The 24682-nt window shown below is 45.5% G+C and overlaps 1 protein-coding gene across 4 annotated transcripts in view; it reads right to left on the bottom strand.

The window, feature by feature from the left end:
- KCNQ4 (potassium voltage-gated channel subfamily Q member 4) overlaps positions 1-24378 on the bottom strand; it is a 97601-nt gene extending 73223 nt beyond the window's left edge. For 2 of the 4 annotated variants that reach the window (XM_053398940.1, XM_053398942.1), the window contains exon 1: positions 23353-24378. In XM_053398940.1, the coding sequence (XP_053254915.1) occupies positions 23353-23651 (299 nt within the window). In that variant the 5' untranslated portion in view covers positions 23652-24378. The remainder of the gene's footprint in view (positions 1-23352) is intronic. The other 2 variants (XM_053398941.1, XM_053398943.1) reach the window with 2 other exon arrangements.
- Between the last annotated feature and the right edge of the window lie 304 nt (positions 24379-24682).

The raw sequence follows: 24682 nt of genomic DNA, 5'->3' as shown, positions 1-24682 counted from the left end.
CTGAAAGGGGAAGCTTCCATTCCAAGGTCACCGTTGGCAGTAGTTGAATGGAGGGAGAAAGGAGTCACTATTCCCACCCCAAGCTCCAAAAAGAATTTAAGCAGGTGGATTGATTTAAAGTGTCGGGGGGGGGGGGAGATCAAGATGGATAAGACCTATTGTAGAACATTAACCTAAAAATCAAAGAAGGGAACTAGAAGAAGCCCCATCCATACAATTAGCAATTGCCTGAATGGGTTTTCTAAAATTGCAGGTGCCAGGAAGACAGGGGGAGATATTCTGGACTGGCCGCTTTAAACCTTTGCTACCTGCTGTGGCCTCAGTCCAGGTCCCCTTTTGTACCAATGGAAACTCATGCTACTGATGGGAATCCCTGACACTGCAAAATTGCATGTGTGGGGGAACAGCAAATGGGATTGGGATCACAGCAGGGGATAAAGGCCTCCCCCATCTTTGTCCTGAAAGTAAACATTCATTCTGTTGCAAGGGGATAGAGAGTCATGGATTTGGGAACGGAACAGAGAGAGAGTATAATGCAGAAGTACAAGATCACTGAGACGGGCGCATTAGAGAATCCTGGAGAGATACAGGATGACACATCCAGAATCGTAGCAAGCAGCCCCTGGGTCCAGAAAGAAGTGACCAAACTATATGATCTATTCCAACATCTGCCAACCTGGTGCTCTCCAGAAGTTTTAGACTAAAACTCCCATCAGCCCTGTGCTGTGCAGTTACCAGGTTGGCAAAGGCGACCTACTGTGTCATGTTTGCAAAGCTTGACCTTGAGCGTCGCATATTTTCCCCGTGCTATTCATTCTTTTACATAAAAAGCAGACGTAACTCATGTCTTCAACAGAGGGCAATGGATCCAGACTAAAACAAACATGCCTGCATTGAATATTGGATTATAAAACCAGGTAATATTTTTTTTAAGGAACAGTATTGTTGAAACCTTTATTTTTAAAATTGCATCTATTTTTTAAAGAAAGGTTTAAATTAAAGAAAAACCAATTCTCCTCTCAATATTTTTTAACTCCTTGTAGGACCAGCCCATTCTTTGCATGGATCTATCTCCTTTTGCTTCCTTTGACTCCAGCCAGTTGGTTCCCACACATGCTTGCTTTTCTGGCTGCTCTCTTTGGTTACAACTACATCCATATCTGCATGGACAGCAGCCTTCCCCAACCCAGTGTCCTCCAATTTGAACTCCCATCAGTTCCAACATCATTCAGCCATGCTGAGTAGAGCTGATGGTATTTGGCAGGGGTGGTACCAGGTTGGGGAATTCTGGCCAAGGAGATGAAAGCAGATCAGGGCAGCTTTTAAAGAGGCTGAGATTCTTGGGCAATTGCTAAGGCCCCAGAAACCTGGAAGGGCTAAATATTGACACCTCACCTGCTGCCACTCCACCTACTCAGGCAGGTGATGATGGTGATGAGCAGCAAGCTCCCAACAGCACAAGAGGGGAGGTGTTTTCTCACTTGCCAGCCACAGAGCCACTGTGTAGTAAAGAGTGTCTCCAGGGTCAAATCCCCACTCAGCCAAAAAACCATGTGAGCCCCTTGGAGGAAAAGTGAGGCAAGACTAAAGAAAAGAAACTCTCAGAGGTAGTGGGAAGCGGTTTGGAAGAAAAAGTGTTGTCAATGAGGAAAGGGGAGGAGAACCCACTGAGAGCACCTTTGTGGTGGTAGGAGCTTCCAAGCCTTGCACCTTGGCTGTTTACAGCTCTGTGTAGGACACTGACCTCTGCAATCCTGACAACAGGACGCCACAGTGACTTATAGGCTATGTTCCAAAAGAGCCACCAAATCCAAAATTGACCACCCAATTCAACTTCCTGAGATTTTCAACTTCCATATCTTTGTTCACTTTTGTTGTTGTTTTTAAAAACACACACCAAATTTCTAGCCCTCATGGCTATGAAAGGGAACACATGCCGGCACCTCCAAAGCAAGATAAGAATTTATGGGGCTTCACTGCACTGCCCCTCCCCATGACCAGGAAGAGCAGAATGAATTGTGTAGAAGAAGGAAATTCATTTATACAGGTTGCAAAATATCAGCCCAATTTTTTTTAGCCGCAATCCCACCCTCTGGCCCAACTGCATGTTCTATGGGCACAACCCTCCACCCTTCCACATCTTAGCTCTGCTCAAAGTAGACCCTACCAATTTCCCAAGCAGGACAAGAGGAGGCAATGTTTCTTCTGCAAGATCAACCTGGATGTTATGAAGACATAAGGCTGCCTTCTACCAAGTCAAGGCCACAGGGGAACACAGCTTAGCAGCAATCCAAGGTCTCCAGCTGGAGGACTTTCTTAGTTCTGCTGCCCCAGGCGATTCTAAGTGTAGACTACCAAGGGCAGAATTGGGGACCTTTTGCAAGCCAAGCATGTGCTCTACCGCTGAGCTCTGCACACCCACACATTGCCTTCACCATCCTCCTTCCCTGTCCTCTCCGCCTTGTATTAAGTTACAACAATGGGACAACTGCATTGCGAGACATCTCCCTAACGTGTAGGAGAACAAGGGTTTTTATAGCTATTTCAGAAGGGATTTCAAGTGCCATTTGTCATCTTTTTGGCAGCCCTGCTGCCAGGTGGCTCTTTATAATTAAGCATTGTGCTATTATTGTAACACACACCGGCCCACTGCAACTCCGCTCAGCACCTTTACGCCCTTCTCCTCAAGGCGCTTACCGGCACCTCCCTGTAGATGTGGCGGGAAAGGTGGGGAGCTGCTCCATTTCGGAGGCAAATCTGCTGACAAAGCTGGCTTTTATTTTAGCTTCCTGGGGAACAAGTGCGCGCAGATGCTCACGGGCCCCCTTCCTCCCACTGCTGCGCATTCCCTGCGCGGTGTTCAAACCTGTAGCCTGCTGAAGCTATTCTGTGGCGTCTTCCTCCCTTTCCACACCCCCAAAATGTCTCATCACCACCACCCTTTCCCTATGCAACTGCTTTCCACCAGTATCAAAGCAAGATGCAAATATCAAGTCTCAAAAGATGGGGGCAGGCATTGTACAGGGCTGTTCTTTTCACTAAGAACCAGTGTGGACATCAGATTCCAGCTGCAAGATCACTGGGCAGCTCGCAACATCGTGCCTTGCACCACCACAGCCTTCACACAAAAAGAGTGTCAACCACTTGTTTTCTATGTCCATCAATCCACAGTCATTTTTGCCACTTGATTCTGGTTATGATGTTCTAACAAACATAGTTTGCCTTGCACCGAGTCAGATTACTTGTGCATCTAGCCCAATATTGTCTGTGCCAGAGGTGGGGAAACTCATGCACAAAGGATGAATGAGGCCCCTAAGACCTCTCTCTCTGGCCCTTGGGATTCTGCCTGGGCCATCCCCCTTCCCCGCAGCCACACCTCTCACTGGCACTGCCCCCTCCATGCCTAACAGGAATCTGTCTTTGAACTGAGATAATGCCTCTTGCATGTGTGGAAGAGGGGACAGAGGGATTGGCAGAGGAGGACAATAAAAGCGTGTGAAGAATTCTTGACTTTTGTAGGCCTGGAATGTAGCCTACTGTACAACATCTGTTTCTGCACTCAGGGTTCGTCCACATTTCCGCTCGTGTGCTGTGCCAAGAAAGCACGAGTTCCGGCTCTTTAGCGAAAGATCACAACAAATGGCAATCTGAATTGCCTTTTGCTCTAACTCAGCGCTAAAGATTGGCTTTCCTGGGAAAAAGCAGCAGGACAAGAAGCAGGGTTTGAAATTAGCAGGGCGCCAGGCGCATTTTGTGCCTAACGATCCTCCATTTGCGAGCACTTCAAAAAGTCTGGGTGCCATTTTTTGTGCTTGGCTGACACTCAATGATTACTGAAATGCATGTGCTTTGAATCCTTGAAGTATACATTAAGGATAAACAATGTTAAGGAGTTTAACAATAAAGGGTAGAGTGTTTTGAAAACTGAAGTATGGTACCGATACAGTCGTACCTTGGCTGCCGAACGCCTTGGTACTCGTATGTTCCGGCTCCTGAACGGTCGAAAACTGGAAGTGAGCGTTCCGGTTTTCGAACGATTTTTGGAAGCCGAACATCTGGCGTGGCTTTCACAGATTCTGATTGGCTGCAGGAGCTGTGCCTTGGTTTTCGAATGGTTCCAGGAGTCAAACAGACTCCCAGAATGCATTCTGTTTGAGAACCAAGGTACGACTGTATTCTTATCATAAACACCAAGTTAAACATGAAACAACAATTTCTGATAAAAATGTGAAATTAACAATGTGTCTCTTATGCGAATTACATATTAGTTTATGCTTACCAAAAGAATAAATAAAAAGTGTTGCTGACCCCCACCCCATGGCGACAAGACATTCCATTTTGGCTCCTAGCTTTTCTATCCCAGTTTCTAACACTGCACAAGAGGCAGTGTGGATAGGCCCTTACTTTTGCCTCTGGTCCTGCCCACTTTTCTGTCTCTCGCTCCACGCAACTCTGGCGCACATGCACAAACACAAATAAGCTTTGCTTAGAAGGGAATGCATCAGGCTGAAATGTGGTTCCCCACCCCTGGTCTATACTGACTGGCCCTGATCCTACAAGTTTTCGGAAAGACATTTTGCCAGCAGAAGCAGACAATCTGACAGGGCGCCCTCCATCTCCCACAGATTCACATGGTGTACAAACCAAACAGGAAGTTCTACTGCTCAGGGCTGGAAAACTTCCTGCTGGATTGTGTCCATTAAACAGAACCGTCCCATCTCCCACCACCAACTGTACCTAGAAGTTGCTACCCGGGCAGTCACGTCAGTCCATGGGCAGCACCGTTTCCCCAACACACAAATCCAAAAAAAAAAAAAAAGGGAGAGGGGAAAATGCTGAATTGGTTGTTTTTGCCATTCGGGGCCGAATTAATCTCTCGAGCCCCCGGGTGTGCAGGCAAAGCTTGCCAGGGTGTGCAGCTTTCATTAAGCAGCATAACAGATGTGCCAATAAAGCCAACACAATTCCCCCGTGGCCACCAATTTGCTTGCTCCCGTCTCATCATACCCTGAACTCGGAGTCCAAAAGGTGAGGTTTTTAACAAGGGGTCCTCTAAACAAGTATGCATCAAATAACTGTTAACAAGGGAGAGACGCAAACAGGCCTCCAAACTGTAGCTGGGGAGGGAGGAGGGAACAAATTCCAATTTCTAAGGAAACAGTGGCCGTGTTGTCTAGGCGGGGGGGGGGGTCAGGATAGGGAAAAATGTCTCTCTCTCTTGCCTGTAATTTGCTTCTGGTCAAATTGCTCTTTTTAATGAAATGGTCCTCCAGGAAAACGGGAAAATTCTGCTGAGCCAACTGTTCCCTTCCCATCCCACCCCCCAGCTGATTTAGAGGCATTAAGAGCAAAGCCTGCTACATACTTTTCAAAGGAATAAATTGGGAAATCTACAGGTGAAGAAACCCCACCCAAAAGGGGGGTGTCATGAGAAAGGGAGGGCAAACAGCAAGAGTGGGTTGCATAAATGAGGTAGTCATGACTGGCACAGGAAAAGGCAAATCTCTCCAATTTTGTTTCGCTCATTTTTGCATTTTTCTAGCCTTAAGGTTTGTTCTACATTTCTGCATCAGTTTGTGATTTTGTTTTTAAGTCCTCGTGAAAATTCACCAGCATTTTAGTGCAAGCTTCTAATTTGTATGTGGTTTTGCCTAATATACACATTTCTGCAAGAATTCCTCCAATATAATGCATGTTTATAGCTTATTTTCTCTAATACACACATTTTTGCAAGTAACTTCAGCATTGTGCTGATAATCCCAAGATTGCAAGTTTAGTCCCCATATGAGACTGCTGCATATTCCTACATTGCGGGGGGTTGCACTTGATGATCCTTAGGGTCCATTCCAACTCTGGAATTCTATGATTCTTCAATAAAATGCAACTCTACTATGCTGTCTACAGCAGTAGTTCCCTAATGATGATGATGATTTAAACTGTGGCCTGCAGACTACCAATGGTCCATGAGCTTCATTCAGGTCACCTGCAGCGTACCTGTGAGTGTGTGTCTGAAGTTGGGAGGTGGCACATCCATTACATCAAATATTTCTATTTACTTCTAATGGTATTTTTATTGCTTCTCTTGTTTCTTTTACTGTATTTTATCATATTTGAATTTAAATTCTGCTGGAATGACATTTACTATGACAAGCAAAAACAATCAGTAATTTTCAAGTGGTCTAAATGTTAAAAAAAAAAAAAGGTTTGGAACCAGTGGTCTATAGGAGGCATAGGCAAATTCCAGTCCTCCAGACGTTTAGGACTACAACTCCCATCACCCCTAGCTAACAGGACCAGTGGTCAGGGATGATGGGAATTGTAGTCCCCAAACATCTGGAGGGCCGGAGTTTGCCTATGCCTGGTCTATAGAACCACAAATTACCCACCCCTGCTTTAAAGCATGGTTGCCAAATCCAATTTGAGCCACAATATTTTATTTTATTATAAAATAAAATTCCACAAAAGATTAAGTACCCTGTCTGTTTGTCATTTGTGGCCCAAAAGAGTGTGGGATGGGGAAATAACCCATTTTGTTTAAATGACTATCGCTAACCTGGTGCTCTCTAGATGTCTTGGACTATAATCCCCATTGGCCCAGCCTTCCTGGCCACGTTCCATCAGCCTGAACATTCCGAGGCCATGCTGGCTGGGGCTAATGGGAGCTGCACTACATAGCAGTTGGAGAGCCCCACCTGGGCAATCCCTGCTGTAGAGCATCCTAGCACCATTTGCCACAAAAGCACTCAAGTTTATGAGACCCCTCCAGACTGGTGCTCTGTGTGTGCATGTGTGTATGTGCTGTGTAATGTGTCCTCGATGCAATAATAGTTCATTAGTGGTGGATATAAACTGGATCATTCCCACATTCATTCCACTTTATCAGTTGTTCTGTGATGCTCCCCCACATCATGTGCATCTGGAGGAAAACTATAGCAATGACAAAAGCAGAATGGTGGTAGTGGTGGCGGAGAACTCCAAACATTTGCATTACAAAAAGTTACCAGATTTCAGCAGGAAGTTAAAAGGAACTGGAATCCAAGCTGTACCTGCTCACCTTTGCAGGCACAAACAGTATGGAGAATGAGACTGCCCTGATTCCATCATGAGCACAAATCATCGTTAACGCTCAACAAAAGGAGCCCTATGCCTTTGGGGTAGGTATGCTGAAACACACTCGCTTCCTCCCGGTTCACATCTGCAGGTGCCCAAAAGCTTCCCTAATAACTCAGGGGAGGCTTTTTCAACCCTTCTCCTTAAGTATCACTAGTAAGAAATATCACACTCTTTAATCCACATTAACTCCCATGCACAGAGGTCTACAGGGAGGGTACCCCATTGCGTCTCCTCCAAGATCAAGGAGAACAGCAGTAACGGGAGGCGTCGGCTGGTGTTATTGATTCCCAAATGGCAATGGTATTTTTAGAAAGGTTGCCACCCTGGAAAGGAGAACAGAGCTTCTGTAGCAGGGCATGAATGCCACCTTCCTGCTTGTTAGTGACGCACTCAAAAAAAGCGGATACTACAGGTCCCCGGTGTTTAACTGCTGATCACCCAAGGAGCTGGTTAGAGAGGAACACGATCTCACCAGTGAGGAAGTCGTCAGCACCTCAAGAAAAAGTGCCGCAATTAAGGGAAGGCTGTGAGTGAGGACTGGCTGGCAACAACACTTTCCCCACTGAAAGCATTTTTGCTGGAAGGGGATTTTCAAAGCAAGTGGTCCAAATTCTGCTGCATTCATTGCAATGGTTATATGAGGCTGAGAGTCCAAGCTAAGCCAGAAAAAAAACAAGCCTGGTAGGGGTGGGTGTGTAGCTCAGTGGTAGAGCATCTGCTCTGCATGCAGAAGGTGCCAGGTTCAACCCCCGACATCTCCAGTTATGACTGCAAAGGTCCAAGACCCTTTGGGAGAACAGCCCATTCTGACTACCTTGGATCATTGTTTTAATGGTCGGGCCCCTAAGGATGGCTCTGCTGATCAGACCAAAGGTCCATCTACTAGTCCAGCAGACCGATGCCACACAGAAGCAGGCCACATGCTTCTAGGAAGCCCACAAACACAAAGTCAGCTTTTAAAAAAGAGGACGGGACAAATTCAAGGAAGGTAAGCCTATTGCCATGATAGCTATGTGTCCCCACCTTCATTTGTCAAGGCAGGAAAAACCAATGCAATGTGATATTTACACTATAAGGAATTGTTTGGGGTTCCTTTTAGGAAGTAAATTGCAATCCCATGTCAGCATCGCCCTTGAGCCAGTGTCACCAACTGGACTCATCCACTTCAGCCCCGACTGGGCTAGGCGAGCTGGGTAGCACTTCCAGAGACCACCTTCTGCACAGGAACAGGTCAAAGTGCTGTGGACTCACAACTTAGAGTTGTGAGCACCGGATTCACTCCCACAAGAAGACAGTCGTCGCACAGCAGAGTATAAACGACTTGGAGAGCAGCTCTGTAGAATAACTTCTTTATTCTATCTACAACTATCATACAAACTATATACAGAGCTAAATGAGGTCTAAGCATAAAGAATGCTGCACTGCACTGAGTGTCTGCAGCTGCTCTTAGCAGCAACCTTATCTATACACACGATCTCTAACACTCAGTCTCTCTCTCTCCAACACACTGACACACTGACTGACTGACTGACTGACTGATTGACTCTTTGATGTGGTGCTGGAGCAGAATAAGTAGAGAGCAGAACACTGCTCCTCCTCTCTGGAGAATCAGCAGACTCATCAGGAGATTCTTGGATATGGGAGGGGTGAAATCTCCTCATCCCACAGTTGCTAGGAGCCTCAAGTAGGGGCAGTACTGTTGCCCTCAGGTCCTGCTTGTGGGTTCCCCATAGGATGGCCACTATGAGGACAGGATGCAAGACTACATGTCCTATGGTCTGATCCGGCAGCCAGAACCATCTTATGTTATTCAGGAGACAAGAGGGTAATAGCTGTCTTTCCCTGCTGGAGGTAATGTACATAGCCATGATAGTCTTATTCATCATGGATTTGTCTAATCCTCATTTAAAGCCGTTTAAGTCTTCTGGTAGTGAACCCCACAGATGATGCATTGTGTGAAGAAATGCTGCCTTTTGTGTCTATACTGAGTCTGCCGCAATGACCTAAAATTATGAGAGAGATGGCAAAGCTCTGTCTACTTTCCTACACGGTGTATGCTTCTATAAAACTCAGTCCTGACCCCCACTTACTCACCTTCCCCACCAAAATAAAAGAGCCCCAGATGCTGAAGTCATTCCTCATAAGGGAGTTGTTGTTACAGCACCTGGATCAGAGCTGCCTACTTTTCACTTTCTATTACATATTTAATCAGTTACTAATCCATAAGAGAACCTGTGTTCTCACGTCATTAGTGCTAACTTGATTGTGGAGATAACTTCTATTAAGCAATCTGAACTTAAGAAAGCACTATTTTAAAGTGTGTTTTTAATATTAAATACTAAAATATATACAGTACAATCTTAGCTGTACTAAGTGCAGCTCATTTCTGATTATGACACTTATTTTGCTCAAAGCAAAATACAATTGATTTGGCCTAAAAACAGCACTGATTTGCCCCAGCCTGCAACATAGGTTTTACCTTATCTGCTTCATCATTTGTTTATTTTATTCTTAAAAAATAACCCTGAAGCAATTTAAAGACAAGTTAAAAATGCTGATTTTGAACATATATGGTGAAGCAGTTGTGGGGTGGGGATGGATTTTACAGGATATTGTGGGAATGTTTAGGAAGGTAGGAGAGGATATATTGTTTTGATATTATCCCTCTTCACTCATGCTAGTGAGCAACAGCAGAGCACATTCCCTTGCATCTCATAGTGAAGCAGTTGATGACTCACTAGAGCAGGGGTCAGCAACCTTTTTCAGTCGTGGGCCGGTCCACTGTCCCTCGGACCATGTGGTGGGTCAGACTATATTTTGAAGGGGGGAAAGGACCAATTCCTAGGCCCCACAAATAACCCAGAGATGCATTTTAAATAAAGGCGCACATTCTACTCATGTAAAAACACCAGGCAGGCCCCACAAATAACCTAGAGATGCATTTTAAATAAAAGGACACATTCTACTCATGTAAAAACATGCTGATTCCTGGACCATCCGCAGGCCGGATTGAGAAGGTGATTGGGCCGCATCCAGCCCACGGCCTTAGATTGCCTACCCCTGAGCTAGAGTCTTTTAATCAAGCAATCCAGTCTGGCTTGTCCCATCTGGATTGTTCCAGGTAAATTTCCCCTTTTATTTCCCTCTTAAGAATAACACAACACAGTCTTCTTGAAAAATAACAATAAAGTTTTGCTCACATTCAGTTCACAGCAGTAATCTGAAGGCAGGCTTTATCTTGTGGTTACAAGTTACATTTGTAGAGAAAAGAAGTCAGAGCTAGGTCTCAGACTTTCTACTTGTTGCACTGTGGTCTAAACCACTGAGCCTCTTGGGTTTGCCGATCGAAAGGTTGGCAGTTCGAATCCCCATGATGGGGTGAGCTCCCATTGCTCTGTCCCAGCTCCTGCCAACCTAGCAGTTCGCAAGCACGTCAAAGTGCAAGTAGATAAATAGGTACTGCTGTGGCAGGAAGGTAAATGGAGTTTCCATGTGCTCTGGTTTCCGTCACGTTGTTCTGTTGCACCAGAAGCAGTTTATTCATGCTGGCCACATGACCCGGAAAGCTGTCTGTGGACAAACGCTGGCTCCCTCGGCCTGAAAGTGAGATAAGTGCCGCAACCCCATAGTTGCCTTTGACTGGACTTAACCATACAGGGGTCCTTTACCCTTTTACCTTTTTTTTTACCTACTTGTTGCTTTCATCCTCTGTAAGGATGTGCCATGTGCTGGCTAAAAGCCAGGAGCAGTAGGGATTCAGAAGTGAAGATCCAAAAGAGGAAGTCCAAAGGAGAAGAAGTGAAGATGGATGCATGGCTAGCCCTTTTACATGGTCAGCTAGGGTCACACCCATCCACCTGGCTACACACAAGGGGAGGAGGCTCCAGAGCAGGTATGACAGGAAGTCCTCCCACATTCCCCTGTGTGTCCGTTCTAGGCAACAGGAAAATGTTGGACTTGACTGCTCCAGCAAATAATACATCCCACAGATATGACCTCTTATTGAACATGGGAACAGTTTCCATAGATTTATTTGTCGTTAATGAGCCCACAAACTCACGTTGCCAATCTTTTGCTAGCAGCTAAGATTTTAGTGCCTTCTAAAGCGAGAAATAACAAACACATCCCCCATAACTGAATGGTTAAACAAGGTATGGCATGTGGCTGAAATGGAAAGACTGACATCATACATTAAATTAAGAGAACACAGAATAAGAAAGCTTTCACTCAGTATAGGGCCCTTTTACATGATTTTGGACAGCACGGTACAATTTATCAGATTTCAATATATATTTGTTTGGAATTCTGTCAATCATTGTACCACTCCCAGTTTGCAACAAGTCATGCCTGCTCAGCCCAATGCGATGTACCTGTGGAACTCAGCACCCCCCTCCCGCATGACCCCAGCCACTTCCCAGCCACCAGGGATGGAGCCCAAAGGCCTGAGCTTCTAACTTCCACAAACTGCCCGGGTACCAGTTCAGTAGCAATGGAGACTCCTTCTCCAAACAACAGATCTGGATAAGAAGACAACTCTCTGTTGAGAGCTTCTCTTCATGACATTCAAGGAGTTAAGGAAACATTCTGCACTGGGCTGAATTTTTTGCTGTGCTTTGGAAGTTCACTGCCATCCCTCCCACCCTGCTGGGATTTCTCATTTTCTAGCACAATATTTGCAAACAAGCAACTAAACAACTTCTGAACCCTTGGAACTTACAAACAATGCAATCTCTCACTTCTATCTCTTTTTTGGGGACTGAGACAGAAAGCATTTTCCAATGCGACAGCAAGGATATCACAGCGAAACAAACACGACTCCACTAAGTGGCATTTTGGGGATCTGTTTCTTAACCTTTCACTATATGTTTGCATGGTGGTAGAGCTCTTGCTGCGACCCGCCTTGGATCAGGCCATGACCCACACCTGTGAGTCCCAACCCACCAGGTGAAGACCAGTGTTGTAGACAGTACTGATCTAAAGGGATCAATGGACTGACTCAGTAGAAGCTGAGTCCAGAACAGTTGCTGCTACCAACTAAGACTGATTCTTTACTTAACAGCTCACCCATATTTCTGGCTTGGCAGTTGGCACAGGAACTCAGTTTCAGAAAGCTCTGTCAGTTGTAGAGACCAGCAGGTGAGTAGGCAGGCAATAATGCACACCAAAAGATATGATGAGGGCTAGAAACCTGGAAGATTACAATGAAAAGCCAAGATTGTCAAAAGCCCGAATTCTGCATTGGCACCAAGCTCCACTACACAGCATGCACTGGGGTCCACAGCAGCTGTAGAAACTGGTGCAGAAACTGGTTCAGGGGGCAGAGAAGAACCAAATCTACAACACACACCACGAAGGCTAGAGACCTGATGAAAAGGGTTAAAATGAAAACCATGCCTCTTATGATTCTGAACACTACACCAGGCTTCAAAACCGGGGTTTGGTGCATGGCTAATAGGAAAAGATCAGTAATAATCATCAGGCACACCACTTCTCCCCTTTTGCACATTGATATTTTTCTCTATCTATCCATCCTGTTAAAATAACCCAGTTAAGAGAGACTGGGGGGAGGGGAGGGAGCAAGATCCCCAGCACAGGGGAATCGTAACACCTGCTCTTTGATTTATAGCTTTCCTGCTTTCTCGAAACCCTGCTGCAACCCTGATGCTCAAAGAAGATGAGCTATCTAATTAGGTGGAAAAGAGGGGAAGTCATCTTCGATATCATAAGGCAGCCACACCTCTGAACCCTCCAGAATTAACACTATCTCTTTGCGCCCAGCACGGGAGTCGATGCAAAGTTTCAAGGCCTGCCACTCCTCCTTTTGTTTTGCATAATTACCCTTTGTGCTGAACCCAAGAAACATCGCCACCCAGTGCTATTAACTCATAGATCATTAATGCTTTTGTGGGCTTTACAAAACAATTAGAGGCAAGGCGGTCCTCCGCCGCTTGCTGCTAACCCAATCACTCTTCATTCCGAGACTCCCCGGTGCACGGACTCGTGAGGCTCTCCCTTCCGAAGCCCACCTTTGATGAATTGTACTGTCTTTTCTGCTCTTGCTGAGAGTGAGTTTGTTAATGAAATTAACAAATTCAGATGTGTGTTTTACGTGGCACGCGTTGGTAAAGGGAGGGAGGGCAAACCTGCTTTTAACAAATGCTTAGCTTTTATTCAGCACATTTCAAAACGCAGTTCAAAAGCATTAGCCATGCATCATCTTAATTATCTCTACAACAGTTCTGCAAAGTAGGCCAGTATTAACACACCCAGATGGCGGAGACAAGGCTATAAACAACAGCCAGCCCAAAGCTGTCTTATTTGTACCAGGAACTTCCACCTCATGCAATTAGCTCCCATTTATTTATAAAGAGGGTCACTTATGACAACTCAAGTTTCCTGATAATGCTGATTTCAAAAAAATAAATCATGTTTTTATACGTTAAAGACTATACGACTAACTTGCTGAATCAAACCAAAGGTCCATCTAGTCAAGAGCGAAGCTGAAATTTCTCAAAATACTTTTCCGAGAAAATGTCTCATATTTTTCTCATACACTCCCCTGCCTCAAAGAAGACCACATGGCAATTCCCACCTTGCAGTTCTGCACCATTTTTTTATGGTGGTTACCACTCATGCCCCCACCCCATTAGGCATTATGGAGAATTCAAAATAGTGACCAGGTTGTCAACACAAAAGCAGCAGCAAATAATATTCCTAAGAGGGGGAAACATGGCTATGTGGCTACAACTGCTAATAGGGTCCCACACTGAATGGAGGCTGCTGGGAGAATTGTGACTTACAAATAGAGAATTTTGAGAGGACATTTGAGCACAACTCTAGTTAAGTCCAGCATTCTGTTCCATACGCTAGACAACAATACATCTCCAGGAATTCACAAGCAGGATGTGAAAATAATAGCACCCCACCCTGCAATAGTGCCTGTTCCCCAGAAACCTACATTCAGAGGTAGACTGCCCCTGAACCTGGAGGTTCCTCTTAGATCATTGTTGTTCCTAAAATCCTCCCTCTGTGAATTGTCTGCCCTGCTTTTGAAACTGTTTGGCCATTGCCACATCTTGCAGAAGCAACTTCCAGGGGTTAACCACAGCACGCATGTGCGCGCACACACACACTGTTTGTAAAACACTCTGATATATTTTTTTATGAATACTGGCATAGAAATATTTTTACAAATCAAAATAAATAAACCTGCAGGTTTCAAAGCCAACCTTAAAAAGATATAAATATTCCATTTTTTCTGCTTAGGGATGGGGTTCTTATTCTCCACGTTGTGGGTGGGGCTAGCTGATATATTTCCATCTCAATTAAAAAAGAAAAGAAAAATATTGCTAGCTACCTTGAGCTTTCAGATGTAGGGAGAGATAGGAGCCAAATACGGAAAGCAGCACCCAGGCAATTCAGAACGAGCAAGAGAATTCCAAAGAAACAAGAGCAAATACAAAGCCTTGTTCTGAAGGAAGAGAAAACATAGGGAGCTGCCATATCGTAAGTACATTGGTCCATCTACCTCAGTGTTGTCTGCACTGACTGGCAGCAGCTCTCCAGGGTGTCAGGCAGGAACATCTCTCAGCCCTACCTGGAGGTGCCAGGGACTGACTCTGGTCCCTGGGGCCTCTTGCATGCAAGGCAGATGCTGTACCGCTGAGCTATGGCCCAAAGCAATTTACGGCAACCCGTTGCCAAATGAAAGATGGATTTATAGATATGTCTTCATCTTGCATTATGCCTGGAATCAAATTGAAGCTGCTATACAGCTGGGACAATGCAATAATAAGCATTTATAAAGCACAACCCTTTTATACATGTCTCCTCGGAAGTCCACCCCACTGAGTTTAATGGGATTGCAATCTAAATGTTCAAAATGCTTTACATCCTGCTGCAAATCAGACAGATTATCTCCATACTGCAGATGGGACAACTGAAACTGAGAAAGTAGCTTGCTTAAGTGCCCCTTCTGAGTTTACAGCAGTGGTGAAATTTGAACTAGGCCTTTTTCATTCTTTTTTTATAAATAATTTTTATTTGGTTTTACAAATTCGTTCACATTCATATTCATCCATAGTTTAAAAAAATGCACAAGATTCTTTCAAATCTCAAGAATTCCTTCCTCCCCTCCATGGGTTCTTTGAGTAACTTTTTAACTGCATATTATAAGTCCTAGAACTAGGAATTTTTCAGTGTGCACCTCAGACTCTTCCCCGTTATGCTCTTCCACCAACTCTTCCACAGGCATTCACAAGCTGTAGCCCCAAATTTCTAACACCAAGGAAACCCAAAGTTTAGTGAAATGCACGACATTCTGATGTACATATAGTCCTTTAAGTTCCAAAGGCAAGCAGATACAAGAAATATGACCATCTCTCTCTCTCACCATGTGGACTAGGAACTTGCTTTTAAAATCATACCCTGCCATTGCCAAATTCCATACTGGGAACCAGCACATCACAGTTGAATAAAACACAGGTAATGTATGTGCTTTGACCACAGAAATGGGTCAATGATGTGCAGCAACGTGAGTGAGACCTTCATCTGAATTTTATTCTACTATTACCTGCCTCCAAGGCTCTGGGATGAAACAGGCAGTAAAGGACATGATCCAGGGAAGTTTTAGAACCAAGTCATCTGCATTCTCATGACTACCATTATAGAGACTACCAGAGAATCCCACTCTTGCAACATCCAATTCTTTGGGTACAATTGCAAAACGACCATCTATATATGGAGTCAAGAAGGATTTTTTTCTTTTCTTAGTTTTTTCTTTTAAATGCTTTTAAGTGTTTTGTACTGCTTTTAATTACAGTATTTAATTTTTAATATTTATATTGATTGTGTGGATTTAGCTGTATTTGTTTTCATTTATGCTCTGAGCTGCCTTGCATCCTGACTGAGAAAAAAGCAGAAGCTAAATTAATTAAATAAATGGGGACTATGGGGTTGCGGCGCTCATCTCGCTTTCAGGCCAAGGGAGCTGGTGTTTGTCCACAGGCAGCTTTCCGAGTCATGTGGCCAGCATGACTAAACCACTTCTGGCACAACAGGACACTGTGACAGAAATCAGAGCGCACTGAAACACAATTTATCTTCCCACTACAGCAGTACCTATTTATCTACTTGCACTGGTGTGCTTTCAAATTGCTAGGTTGGCAGGAGCTGGGACAGAGCAATGGGAGCTTTCCCCATTGCGCGGATTCGAACCGACAACCTTTCGATTGGAAAGTCCAAGAGGCTCAGTGGTTTAGACCACAGAGCCACCCATGTCCCAATTTAATAAATATCTGTGAGATGGTGAGATTAACCAGGAAAATTTGAACCAGCAGGACCAGGCTTTCCTAAAGGAATGGAATAAGTTTTTGATATATTTGGAAAGCAACTGTATTCAATTGACATTGCTTGTAGGAAGCAAGAAGTTTTGTAAGGAGTATTATATAAATTATTGTGAAAAGAACAGGCATTCAGATTTGAATTTATAGCAATAACTATAGTAACAAAATGCATAATTAGAAAAGATTTTAGAAAACCATCAGTTGAGGTTGAAGGAAGTCTTAGGTGGTGACAGCCAAAGATTTTGAAATGATGTTTAAAAGAATGATATGCTGGAAAATATGCGTAAAAACCAATAAAAATTATTATATACTTTTTTATAATAAATAACTGCAAATAACAGGATCATCTTTAATATGCAATTATTATTTTGCAAAATATTCTTCTACTATTCTGGGTACCACAGCAGGAGAGCAAACAGTAGCTTCTCCCTGGCATTTATTAGCCTGAGTATCGTAAGTCTGAAAGCAGAGGGGCAATCTGTTACAGAAATATATTTCCACTTGCTTCTCAAGTTGCTATGTAATTCAACTGAGTCCCCATTGCCCTCTAGATCCTGGCCAAAGGAACTTTTAAGGCCGCAGTCCTAAGTGTGCTTATCCCCCGGTAAGTCTCACGGAAGATAGCTCTGAGCAAACCTGCATAAAGTCAAACTGAACAACATACACAGTCAAATGAAGTCTTCACTCAAGACAGCCTTGTCGGGCAGCAAGAAAGAGATTAAGATTTTAATCTTTGTTTCCTCCAGTGTAATTAAACTAAGCAGCCTCTCTCCAAAAGTCCATTGCCGGCTTTAACATAAATAACATTTCCTCAAGTACTAAGTAGATTTTTCACCAATTGCCTCTTTAGTTGGATGCTCACGGCCGGGGTTTTTTAAACAGTTTGTAATGCCAAGAGACTTTTACGCACAGGAAAAAGAGACCCACAAATGAATGGTTTTGGCTCTGGGTCCTTTCCAATCCTGGAAAGCCTATGAGCCTGTTAAACCAGCTTATTTAAACATTCAAACAACTTTTCAAATTCAAAGCAGGAAAGCACACCCTCTCTCCCTTGAACTTGGGAGTGGAAGGGAAGAGACTGGAAAAGCCAGTATGTATGAAATTCACAAAAAGAAAAAGAAAAAAGTTTTTCTTTCTTAGATGAAAAATAATGTGTTGTTGTTGTTATATTACCCATCCTTCACCCTAATGTTTCAGAGTGATTTACAACAATTTAAAAGACAACATTAAAAACTATCTCAAAAATTAAAAAGAGTATCAGCAGAAAAGTTTGTGCTGCTAAGCAGCAGAACAAGGTAGGGGTGAGAATTAACCTTTAAAAGTGACAATAGTGATTCATTTCATAGAATTTATACACTGCTTGATTGCAAAAACCTCCAAGTGGTTTACAAAATGAATAAAACAACAGAATTATCAGCAAAAACAACTACTTAAAACACTGAAAGAAACGATAAACTGAAAACAGATTAAAGCACACATCAACAGGACTGACCGGTCTCACGGGGCTTTTTATGTTTATATTGTTTGAAATATTTAAATTCCACCTTTTTTGACCAAATCCCACTTTTTTTAAAAGAAAGGAGATTCTGATGAAACATCAAGAAGAAATTTCTGATGGTAAGGGCTGTTCAACAGTGAAACAGTCTCCCTCAGGACGATGTGGATGCTCCTTCGTTGGAAGTTTTCAAGCAGACGTCTGTCATGGATGCGTTTGTTGACATTCCTGCATTGCAGGTCTAGATTACCCTCAGGATCCCTTGCAACTCTATGATTTTATGATTCTATGAAAGTTCTCAGGCAGCTCAAAACAAGAAATTTTAAAAATAAAATTCTTTAACAATGAAAGTATAGCTAACAGTATCAAAGCATGTCACAGTTCTTCTTCTTCTTTTAATAGCCTGAAGCTAAAACCAATTTAAAATGCCTAGGCATCAGGCCACAGCTATTGTATCATGATTGTCTATACAAAACACACCTTCCCAAAGAAACTAAAAGCCTCAGCCAAAGTTTCCAGTGCAGAGAACAGCTGCTTGTGTCCTCCAGGGCACACAAAAATAACATCTTCCACCCTGCCTGACTCAGAGCAAAGAAATATGGAATAGTTACCTATCTAGTTCCTGTTTGGAGACAAAGGCAGAGAAGAGGAACAGCCCAAAATGAACTCAGACGGTAATATGATCAGTGGAGAAGCAAATAATTGTATTGTCAAAATTAAGGGGGGAATAAAGGATTGCTCCTTTAAAAAGGTGAACAGGGAGGCAAATGCCCAGGGTGTTGGAGGGCAGAATTGCCAAGACAGTCTGATGGTCTCACACACCAATCAAGAAGAGATTCTGTTCCACTTTACAGCTATGCTAGCTTTGCTCCTTGCAGTGTCTGGGAAGGAGGTAGACACAACTGAGAAGAGATGGAGGTCTAATAGATGGAGAGATAAATAATGCCACAAGGAGCAGCCAGGTAGGGCAAGACAGAGGCCCAGAGAAAGTGCAACACCTGCCTTGCATGTTCATTCCCCAGCATCTCCAGGTAGGACCAAGAGAAATAAAGGCTGTCTGAATAGCCTGGAGAGCCACTGCCAATCAGTGCAGGCAATACTGAGCTAGATGGACAAATGGTCTGAGTCAGGATAAAGGAGCTTATCACGTCCGTAGTGGGGATCAGATTCTGCAAAAAAGGGAGGTATTCTGGGGTGAATCAGCAGAAGGGGAGCTGGGACAGGAGACTGAAGCCCAGTTGCCTATTGTATGCCTATTGAAGCCAAGATCCTTTTCCCCATGATGGAAGGAATATCCTTTGGACCTCATATTCAGCTTTCCTGTTGCAACTCTGCCTTACATCTTCCTGAAGGACCTTCCAGGAGCCAGCCTAGGGTAGGGAGATCTGGAGAAGCATCTCTAGCAGTGGTCCTTCAGGTGTCACTGGACTCATTATTTAGAGACAACTATGATTAACTAATATACAAATGGTTGAAATAAATAAGGTAAGAACTCCCATCAGAATCAACCAGCATGACCAATGGTCAGAGGTGAAGGGAGTTGTAGACCAGCAACAACTGGAGGGATAAAGGTTCCTCATCCTTCTTCTACAGACAGAAGTTGCCAACAGCCACTGGCCAGGTACCTTTCAGGGTTCACAAGCTGGCAGAACACAAAACGGGCCCCTTTACCTGTTAGCCCCACAACTAAATGGTACCCTAGCCAAGGAGGATCCCCTTAGCTAGTATGGCCAATATAAACTTTTCAGAGATCAAAGGCTCCAGGGCATGGAAGCATCATCATAGACATCTGTTGTTACTCATGTGCAGAGTTATCTACTGCCATCTTACAACTTCCCGTGTTCCAAGGCTGCCCCTCTTGTGGAAAAATGGGTCCTGAGGCAGAGGAAGATTGCATTTCTGAGCTCAGAAGCTGGGAGGAACATGCCCTGGGTAAGATTAAGCAGGTAGCAGTGAAAAACAGGGAGACCTGCAGGAATTGCTCTGAAATGAAGAGCCTGAAATGCTGTTCTGTCACCACAGGGTTCTCTCAGCATCAATAAGGTTAACTTTCCTTTGGGAGGAGTGGGCTTTCCACTGACTTTCCATACCACTCAAAAATATCACACCAATGCACCCCCGGCAGCCTGGGAACTGGTTCTGGCTGCTGGCACAATGTTGTGGCTGCACAGCCTGAGATGCACAAGAAAGGGAAAATCTAAGTGCCTTGTTGCCTCCAAAGTTTGGTGCCATCACTTAAGAGATCTGGCCCTCCCTTCCCTCAGTCGGCTCAGGCAACGGAAACCCCTGGTGCCAAGTCTTCAAGATAATGCCTCTAACTTGTCGTTCCATATAAAAGAAGCAGAATTAAAGAACACTTTTAAATCCAGCACTCCTTCCAAAAAGGAAACTGCTTTTGCTCAAAATCCATTCCTTCTACCCTTGTCTCTTCCTCAGCTGCTTCCACTGCTGCAAAATTTGAACTGTAAGCTCCTGATCTGTTTTGCTGTGCTGCTCTGAAAAGTACTGGATATATGGTGCCCTCAATGTCTGAACAACAGGGGCACAGTCAGAGTTGCACCTCAATTTTAGATCCAGCCAGTCCCAACCTCTCACCTGGAAACTGATTACTTACATGAAAGAGGGAGTGGGAAGAGTACAGTGGTACCTTGGTCTTAACCCAAGGTACCACTTTAGCTAATGGGGCCTCCTGCTGCTGCCGCGCCACTGCAGCGCAATTTCTGTTCTCATCCTAAAGCAAAGTTCTTAACCAGAGGTACTATTTCTGGGTTAGCGGAGTCAGTAACCTGAAGCGTCTGTAACCCGAGGTACCACTGTAATCCTATGCTATGGCTTTAGCCAGGGTTTTATCCAAAAGTAAGTGGTCATCAAATCACAGCCAATCACTCCCCTTCCAGGTGAGGTATCTGCTTGGCTTCATATCCACAATCACCAAGGCAAAAAACACAAACAAAAAAGCCTCTTTGTTCAATCTGCAGCATGCACAGAAGGAGCAGCACTAACCCTTTTACCACTTATTAACCAGACTAGGAATACAGCTTGGGTAAACTTATGCTTAATTGCAAACAGTTACCACTAATTACTGAATACAGGGAACAATGCCTAGCCAAATTGGAGGCTATAGCTTCAGTGATATCAAGTAAGCGAAGACCTGCCATTTGCTTAAGCTGCCACCAGAAGTTAAGAGCAAAATAATGGCTTCATCATTAAATATATTTTTCAAACTGATTTTTAAACTGCACCCTAAGTCTTGCGGGTGGCAAGGGGGGACCCGAGGAGCCGCCTGTCTATCTGCATCAGCTCAAGTTATTGATCTCTGTGTTGGCCAAAGAAACCGAGCAGCAAAACAAGCAACACAGTACCTTATCATGGCTCAAACTTCGATCAGCAAAAGAACGTGCAGGCTTCAGAGTTACACAGGGCTCTTTTATCACACCAAATTGCAAAAGAAAAGAGAGAAAAAAGCAGCAGAAGCAAGGATTTGCATATGGGAATGGGCCATTGGCCATATAGGAACTCTCTCACACACCCATCCCATCCCTTCAAAGATATAGATGTGGCATGCATGAGCATAGCAGTAAGGTGAGCATGCACTTTACAGAAAATTAAAAAAAACTGATAAGGGTGGCATGGGGAGAGCAGGCTAGTTTCTCAAAAACTCAATATGAGAGGAAGAGTGCCTGAACATTTTGCTTCATATCTCAGGTTCTAAAAATGCTCCAGATGTGGTCCCTTACAACTTCACTATTAATTATATGATTCTATGCTATTTCCTCTTTTTAAAGTATGAAAGCTGGGAAACTGCAGATTAGGATTCATTGGAGGGAAGGCTGGCTCCTTTGCACACACACACACACAGACATACATAGAGAGAGAGAGAGAGAGATGCCCAAAGAGTTAGCCTAGCTTGAACACTGGGGACTGGCTCTGCCTGCACCACTTTGCGAGTTTCTTTGGCTAAACAGGAATTGAAACCCAGGTCTCTCAACTCCAAGTCTAACATTCTAACTGCGACATTGTGCAACTTTTTTCAGTTCAGCAGCCACTCAGCAAGAGTAAGAGGGTGGTAAAGTTGGGCATTTGCCCAAGACCAACAGGGGGTCGCTGGACTAACAGTGCTGCCCTTCCCACTTTGCACAAAATATCCAAGAAGCAGCAGATAATTCCTAAGGGAAACAATAGTTTGCATGTCTGCCTTTTCTAGCAGAGCCCCTGCCCCCACAGCAAATCCTGGAGTCTGCACTGAAGAGTAGAGAAAACCAAATAGGAACCTGCAGGTACAAAGCGGTTCCCAGATAGGCTGGGACTGCATAGATGCCTAAGAAAGCTTGCTTCTAGCCAAGCAGGCAAGAAGTCAAGGAGGAAATGGATTTCTGAAGGGGAATATGGTCATGATCTGGATTTGGTGACAGAGAAGCAGCTTTGCCCTCCGATTCCAGCAGTCCTTTGTAGGAAGGAGGGGCTGGGCCCTTAAGAAAATAGGATGCAGAGGGTAGGCTGCGTAATCAAGGACTGGTCAGGTGAAACTTGCACTTCCCAAATGTCATGTCAAAAATTGCTTTGCCAAGCACCATTTAAATCTGGCTTTGCATTTTACAGACGTGCAATTTAAAGAACGCAAGACTTATGCAGACTGGGAATAGCGGCAGGCTCAGCCCTCTGTTGACTTTCAGGGCCACGTTCACAAGTGGAGCAACACTGGCCTGCTGAGCATCCCTTGCAACAGTGCCCTCAATATCTTTTGCATGAGCCTGCACACCTGCCCAGTGCTGTAAACAAGCTGTTTACTAAGCAGCTCAGGGCAGCAAACCTTGGTCAGCTTGAAACAATGTTGGCCCTCTTGAACTTTGTGATCCATTCAGGCCAAGCTCTCACCTGTGTTTACTAGAAAGCAAGCTCCACCAGAACATCTCTTATTTGGTGAATCCTCTCGCCCCTCACCCCATGTTTCCTCCCTAAGCATAAAACTGTGGGAAGTGGTAAGAATAGCTGGAATACATCTTAATACTGCAAGGGGAGTAGGAAAGACACAAACAGAAAGGAACATGGTCTTTAGTTCTGGGCCTGTTAAAAGATGGGACAGGGAGAACCAGGTGTTAAAGAGTTGGATGCATGGCAAAGGAGCCAACTCCTAGGGACCATGGGGGCTTCAGCCCCCACAATAACATATTTGAGAGGGCTGGGCCCCCACAGAGTTGATGGGCATTCCCATTCAAATGATGTGTGTGCACTGAGTCATGTGATCGATTATGTGGTGTGGGGCTTACCAGGGCCCCCACAATATTTTATTCAAGTTGGCACCCCTGGATGACGGAACCCCATGCAAAGAGGCACCTTTCAAAGACCCTTAGGGGAAAGTTTCAGGTTGGCAGGGAAGGGTCTGGGGGGTCCAGTACTCACATGAAGGCGTGATAGATAAACGCCCAACCTCGGGGTCTTTCCAGCACATTGTAGAGACAGTTCTGGAGGCGCCGGTAGCGCTTGTTGGAGGCGGATCGGGCTCCGGAGCCCCCCGGGGGAACCGGCAGCGGCGTCCCGAGGAGCCCCAGGCGCCTGGGGCTGCCGGCAGCAGGGACGTCGTTTTTCTCCGTCTGCACGGCTGTAAGGGCCACGAACTCCACCCGCTGGGCTTCCACGCCGCCGCCGGGGATCGTGGCCGGAGACAACATGGCACGGTCCCCGCCAGACGCCCCGGCCATAGCGCTGGCAAGATGGAGAGGACACCGTCACCGCATGGAGAGGCACCAGCCCCGAAGCCGGTCAGCCCGGCATCATGGCCCGAGGAAGGGGGCCGAGAGGGGCTCCACCGCGACACTTCGACGCCCGCGCCAGGTTAGGGACCTCCGCGCCCTCGCTCTGCTCGCTCCTCGCCCGGTCACACTTCTGCCAGCGCCGCGCCCGGGTCTCAAGGGCTGGAGGCGCCCAGGGCGCACGTGCCGGACCCTCTTCGGAAAGTGAGGTGCGCTGTTAGCGTCGGCCGCGCTGTCCCCGGAGCTTCTTCAGCCTATCCAGAAAAGAAGGGGGCGCAGAGATAGAGAGAGAGAAGTCCGGAGGAACTGGGATTCTCCCCTTTGCCTAGCTCACCCAATTACTTCTCCGCCTACGCCCAAGTTTAGAAGAGTTGCCGCTTTACGTGGCGCTTCGCTTTGGAGAGCTGGACAGCGTCAAAAGCGCAGCCGGCTGGAAACAGGAGCAGCCGCCGCGGCGGGCTCTTTCTCCTCCTCTTGCCTCGGCCCCTCTCCATCCTGCTGGCTTTCCCACCTGCTTTTTGCCTCTCCGACTCACATGGCACCCTCTTCACCCGCCTCCTTCGGCCTCTCTCCGCCCCTCGGCGGCTCGCCTTTCCGACGGCGCGGCTGCGCTCAAGAAGCACGACGCCCGCGACTCAGCCCCGCCCTGCCTCGCCAGCCCAGAGCCGGGGGCGCGTTTCCTCCACCAGGTGGGAGGTTCAAAGGGAGACGGACGCAAAGGAGCGCGGCTTCCTGTTCGGGACTGGGGGTCCGCCGTCTTCCTTTCACGCTAAGCCACCCGTCCCAAGCCGGAGACTGAAAAAGGCGCTGGAAGTCGCTTCCAAAACTCTCACGAATACGTAAGGTTGGTCACCGTGAGAACCGGATGCTGAACCAGATGGGCCACTGGCCTGATCCAGCAGGCATATGACTTTTCTCTCGGGGATCTGTGCGACCGTCTGTCTTCCCGATCGTGTGGGAAGCCCAGAAACCCACCACGG

Source organism: Podarcis raffonei, chromosome 8 (assembly GCF_027172205.1).
Source record: "Podarcis raffonei isolate rPodRaf1 chromosome 8, rPodRaf1.pri, whole genome shotgun sequence".
NCBI lineage: Eukaryota > Metazoa > Chordata > Lepidosauria > Squamata > Lacertidae > Podarcis > Podarcis raffonei.
The sequence above is the reverse complement of the archived record's forward strand: the minus strand, read 5'-3'. Positions and strand labels throughout refer to the sequence as shown.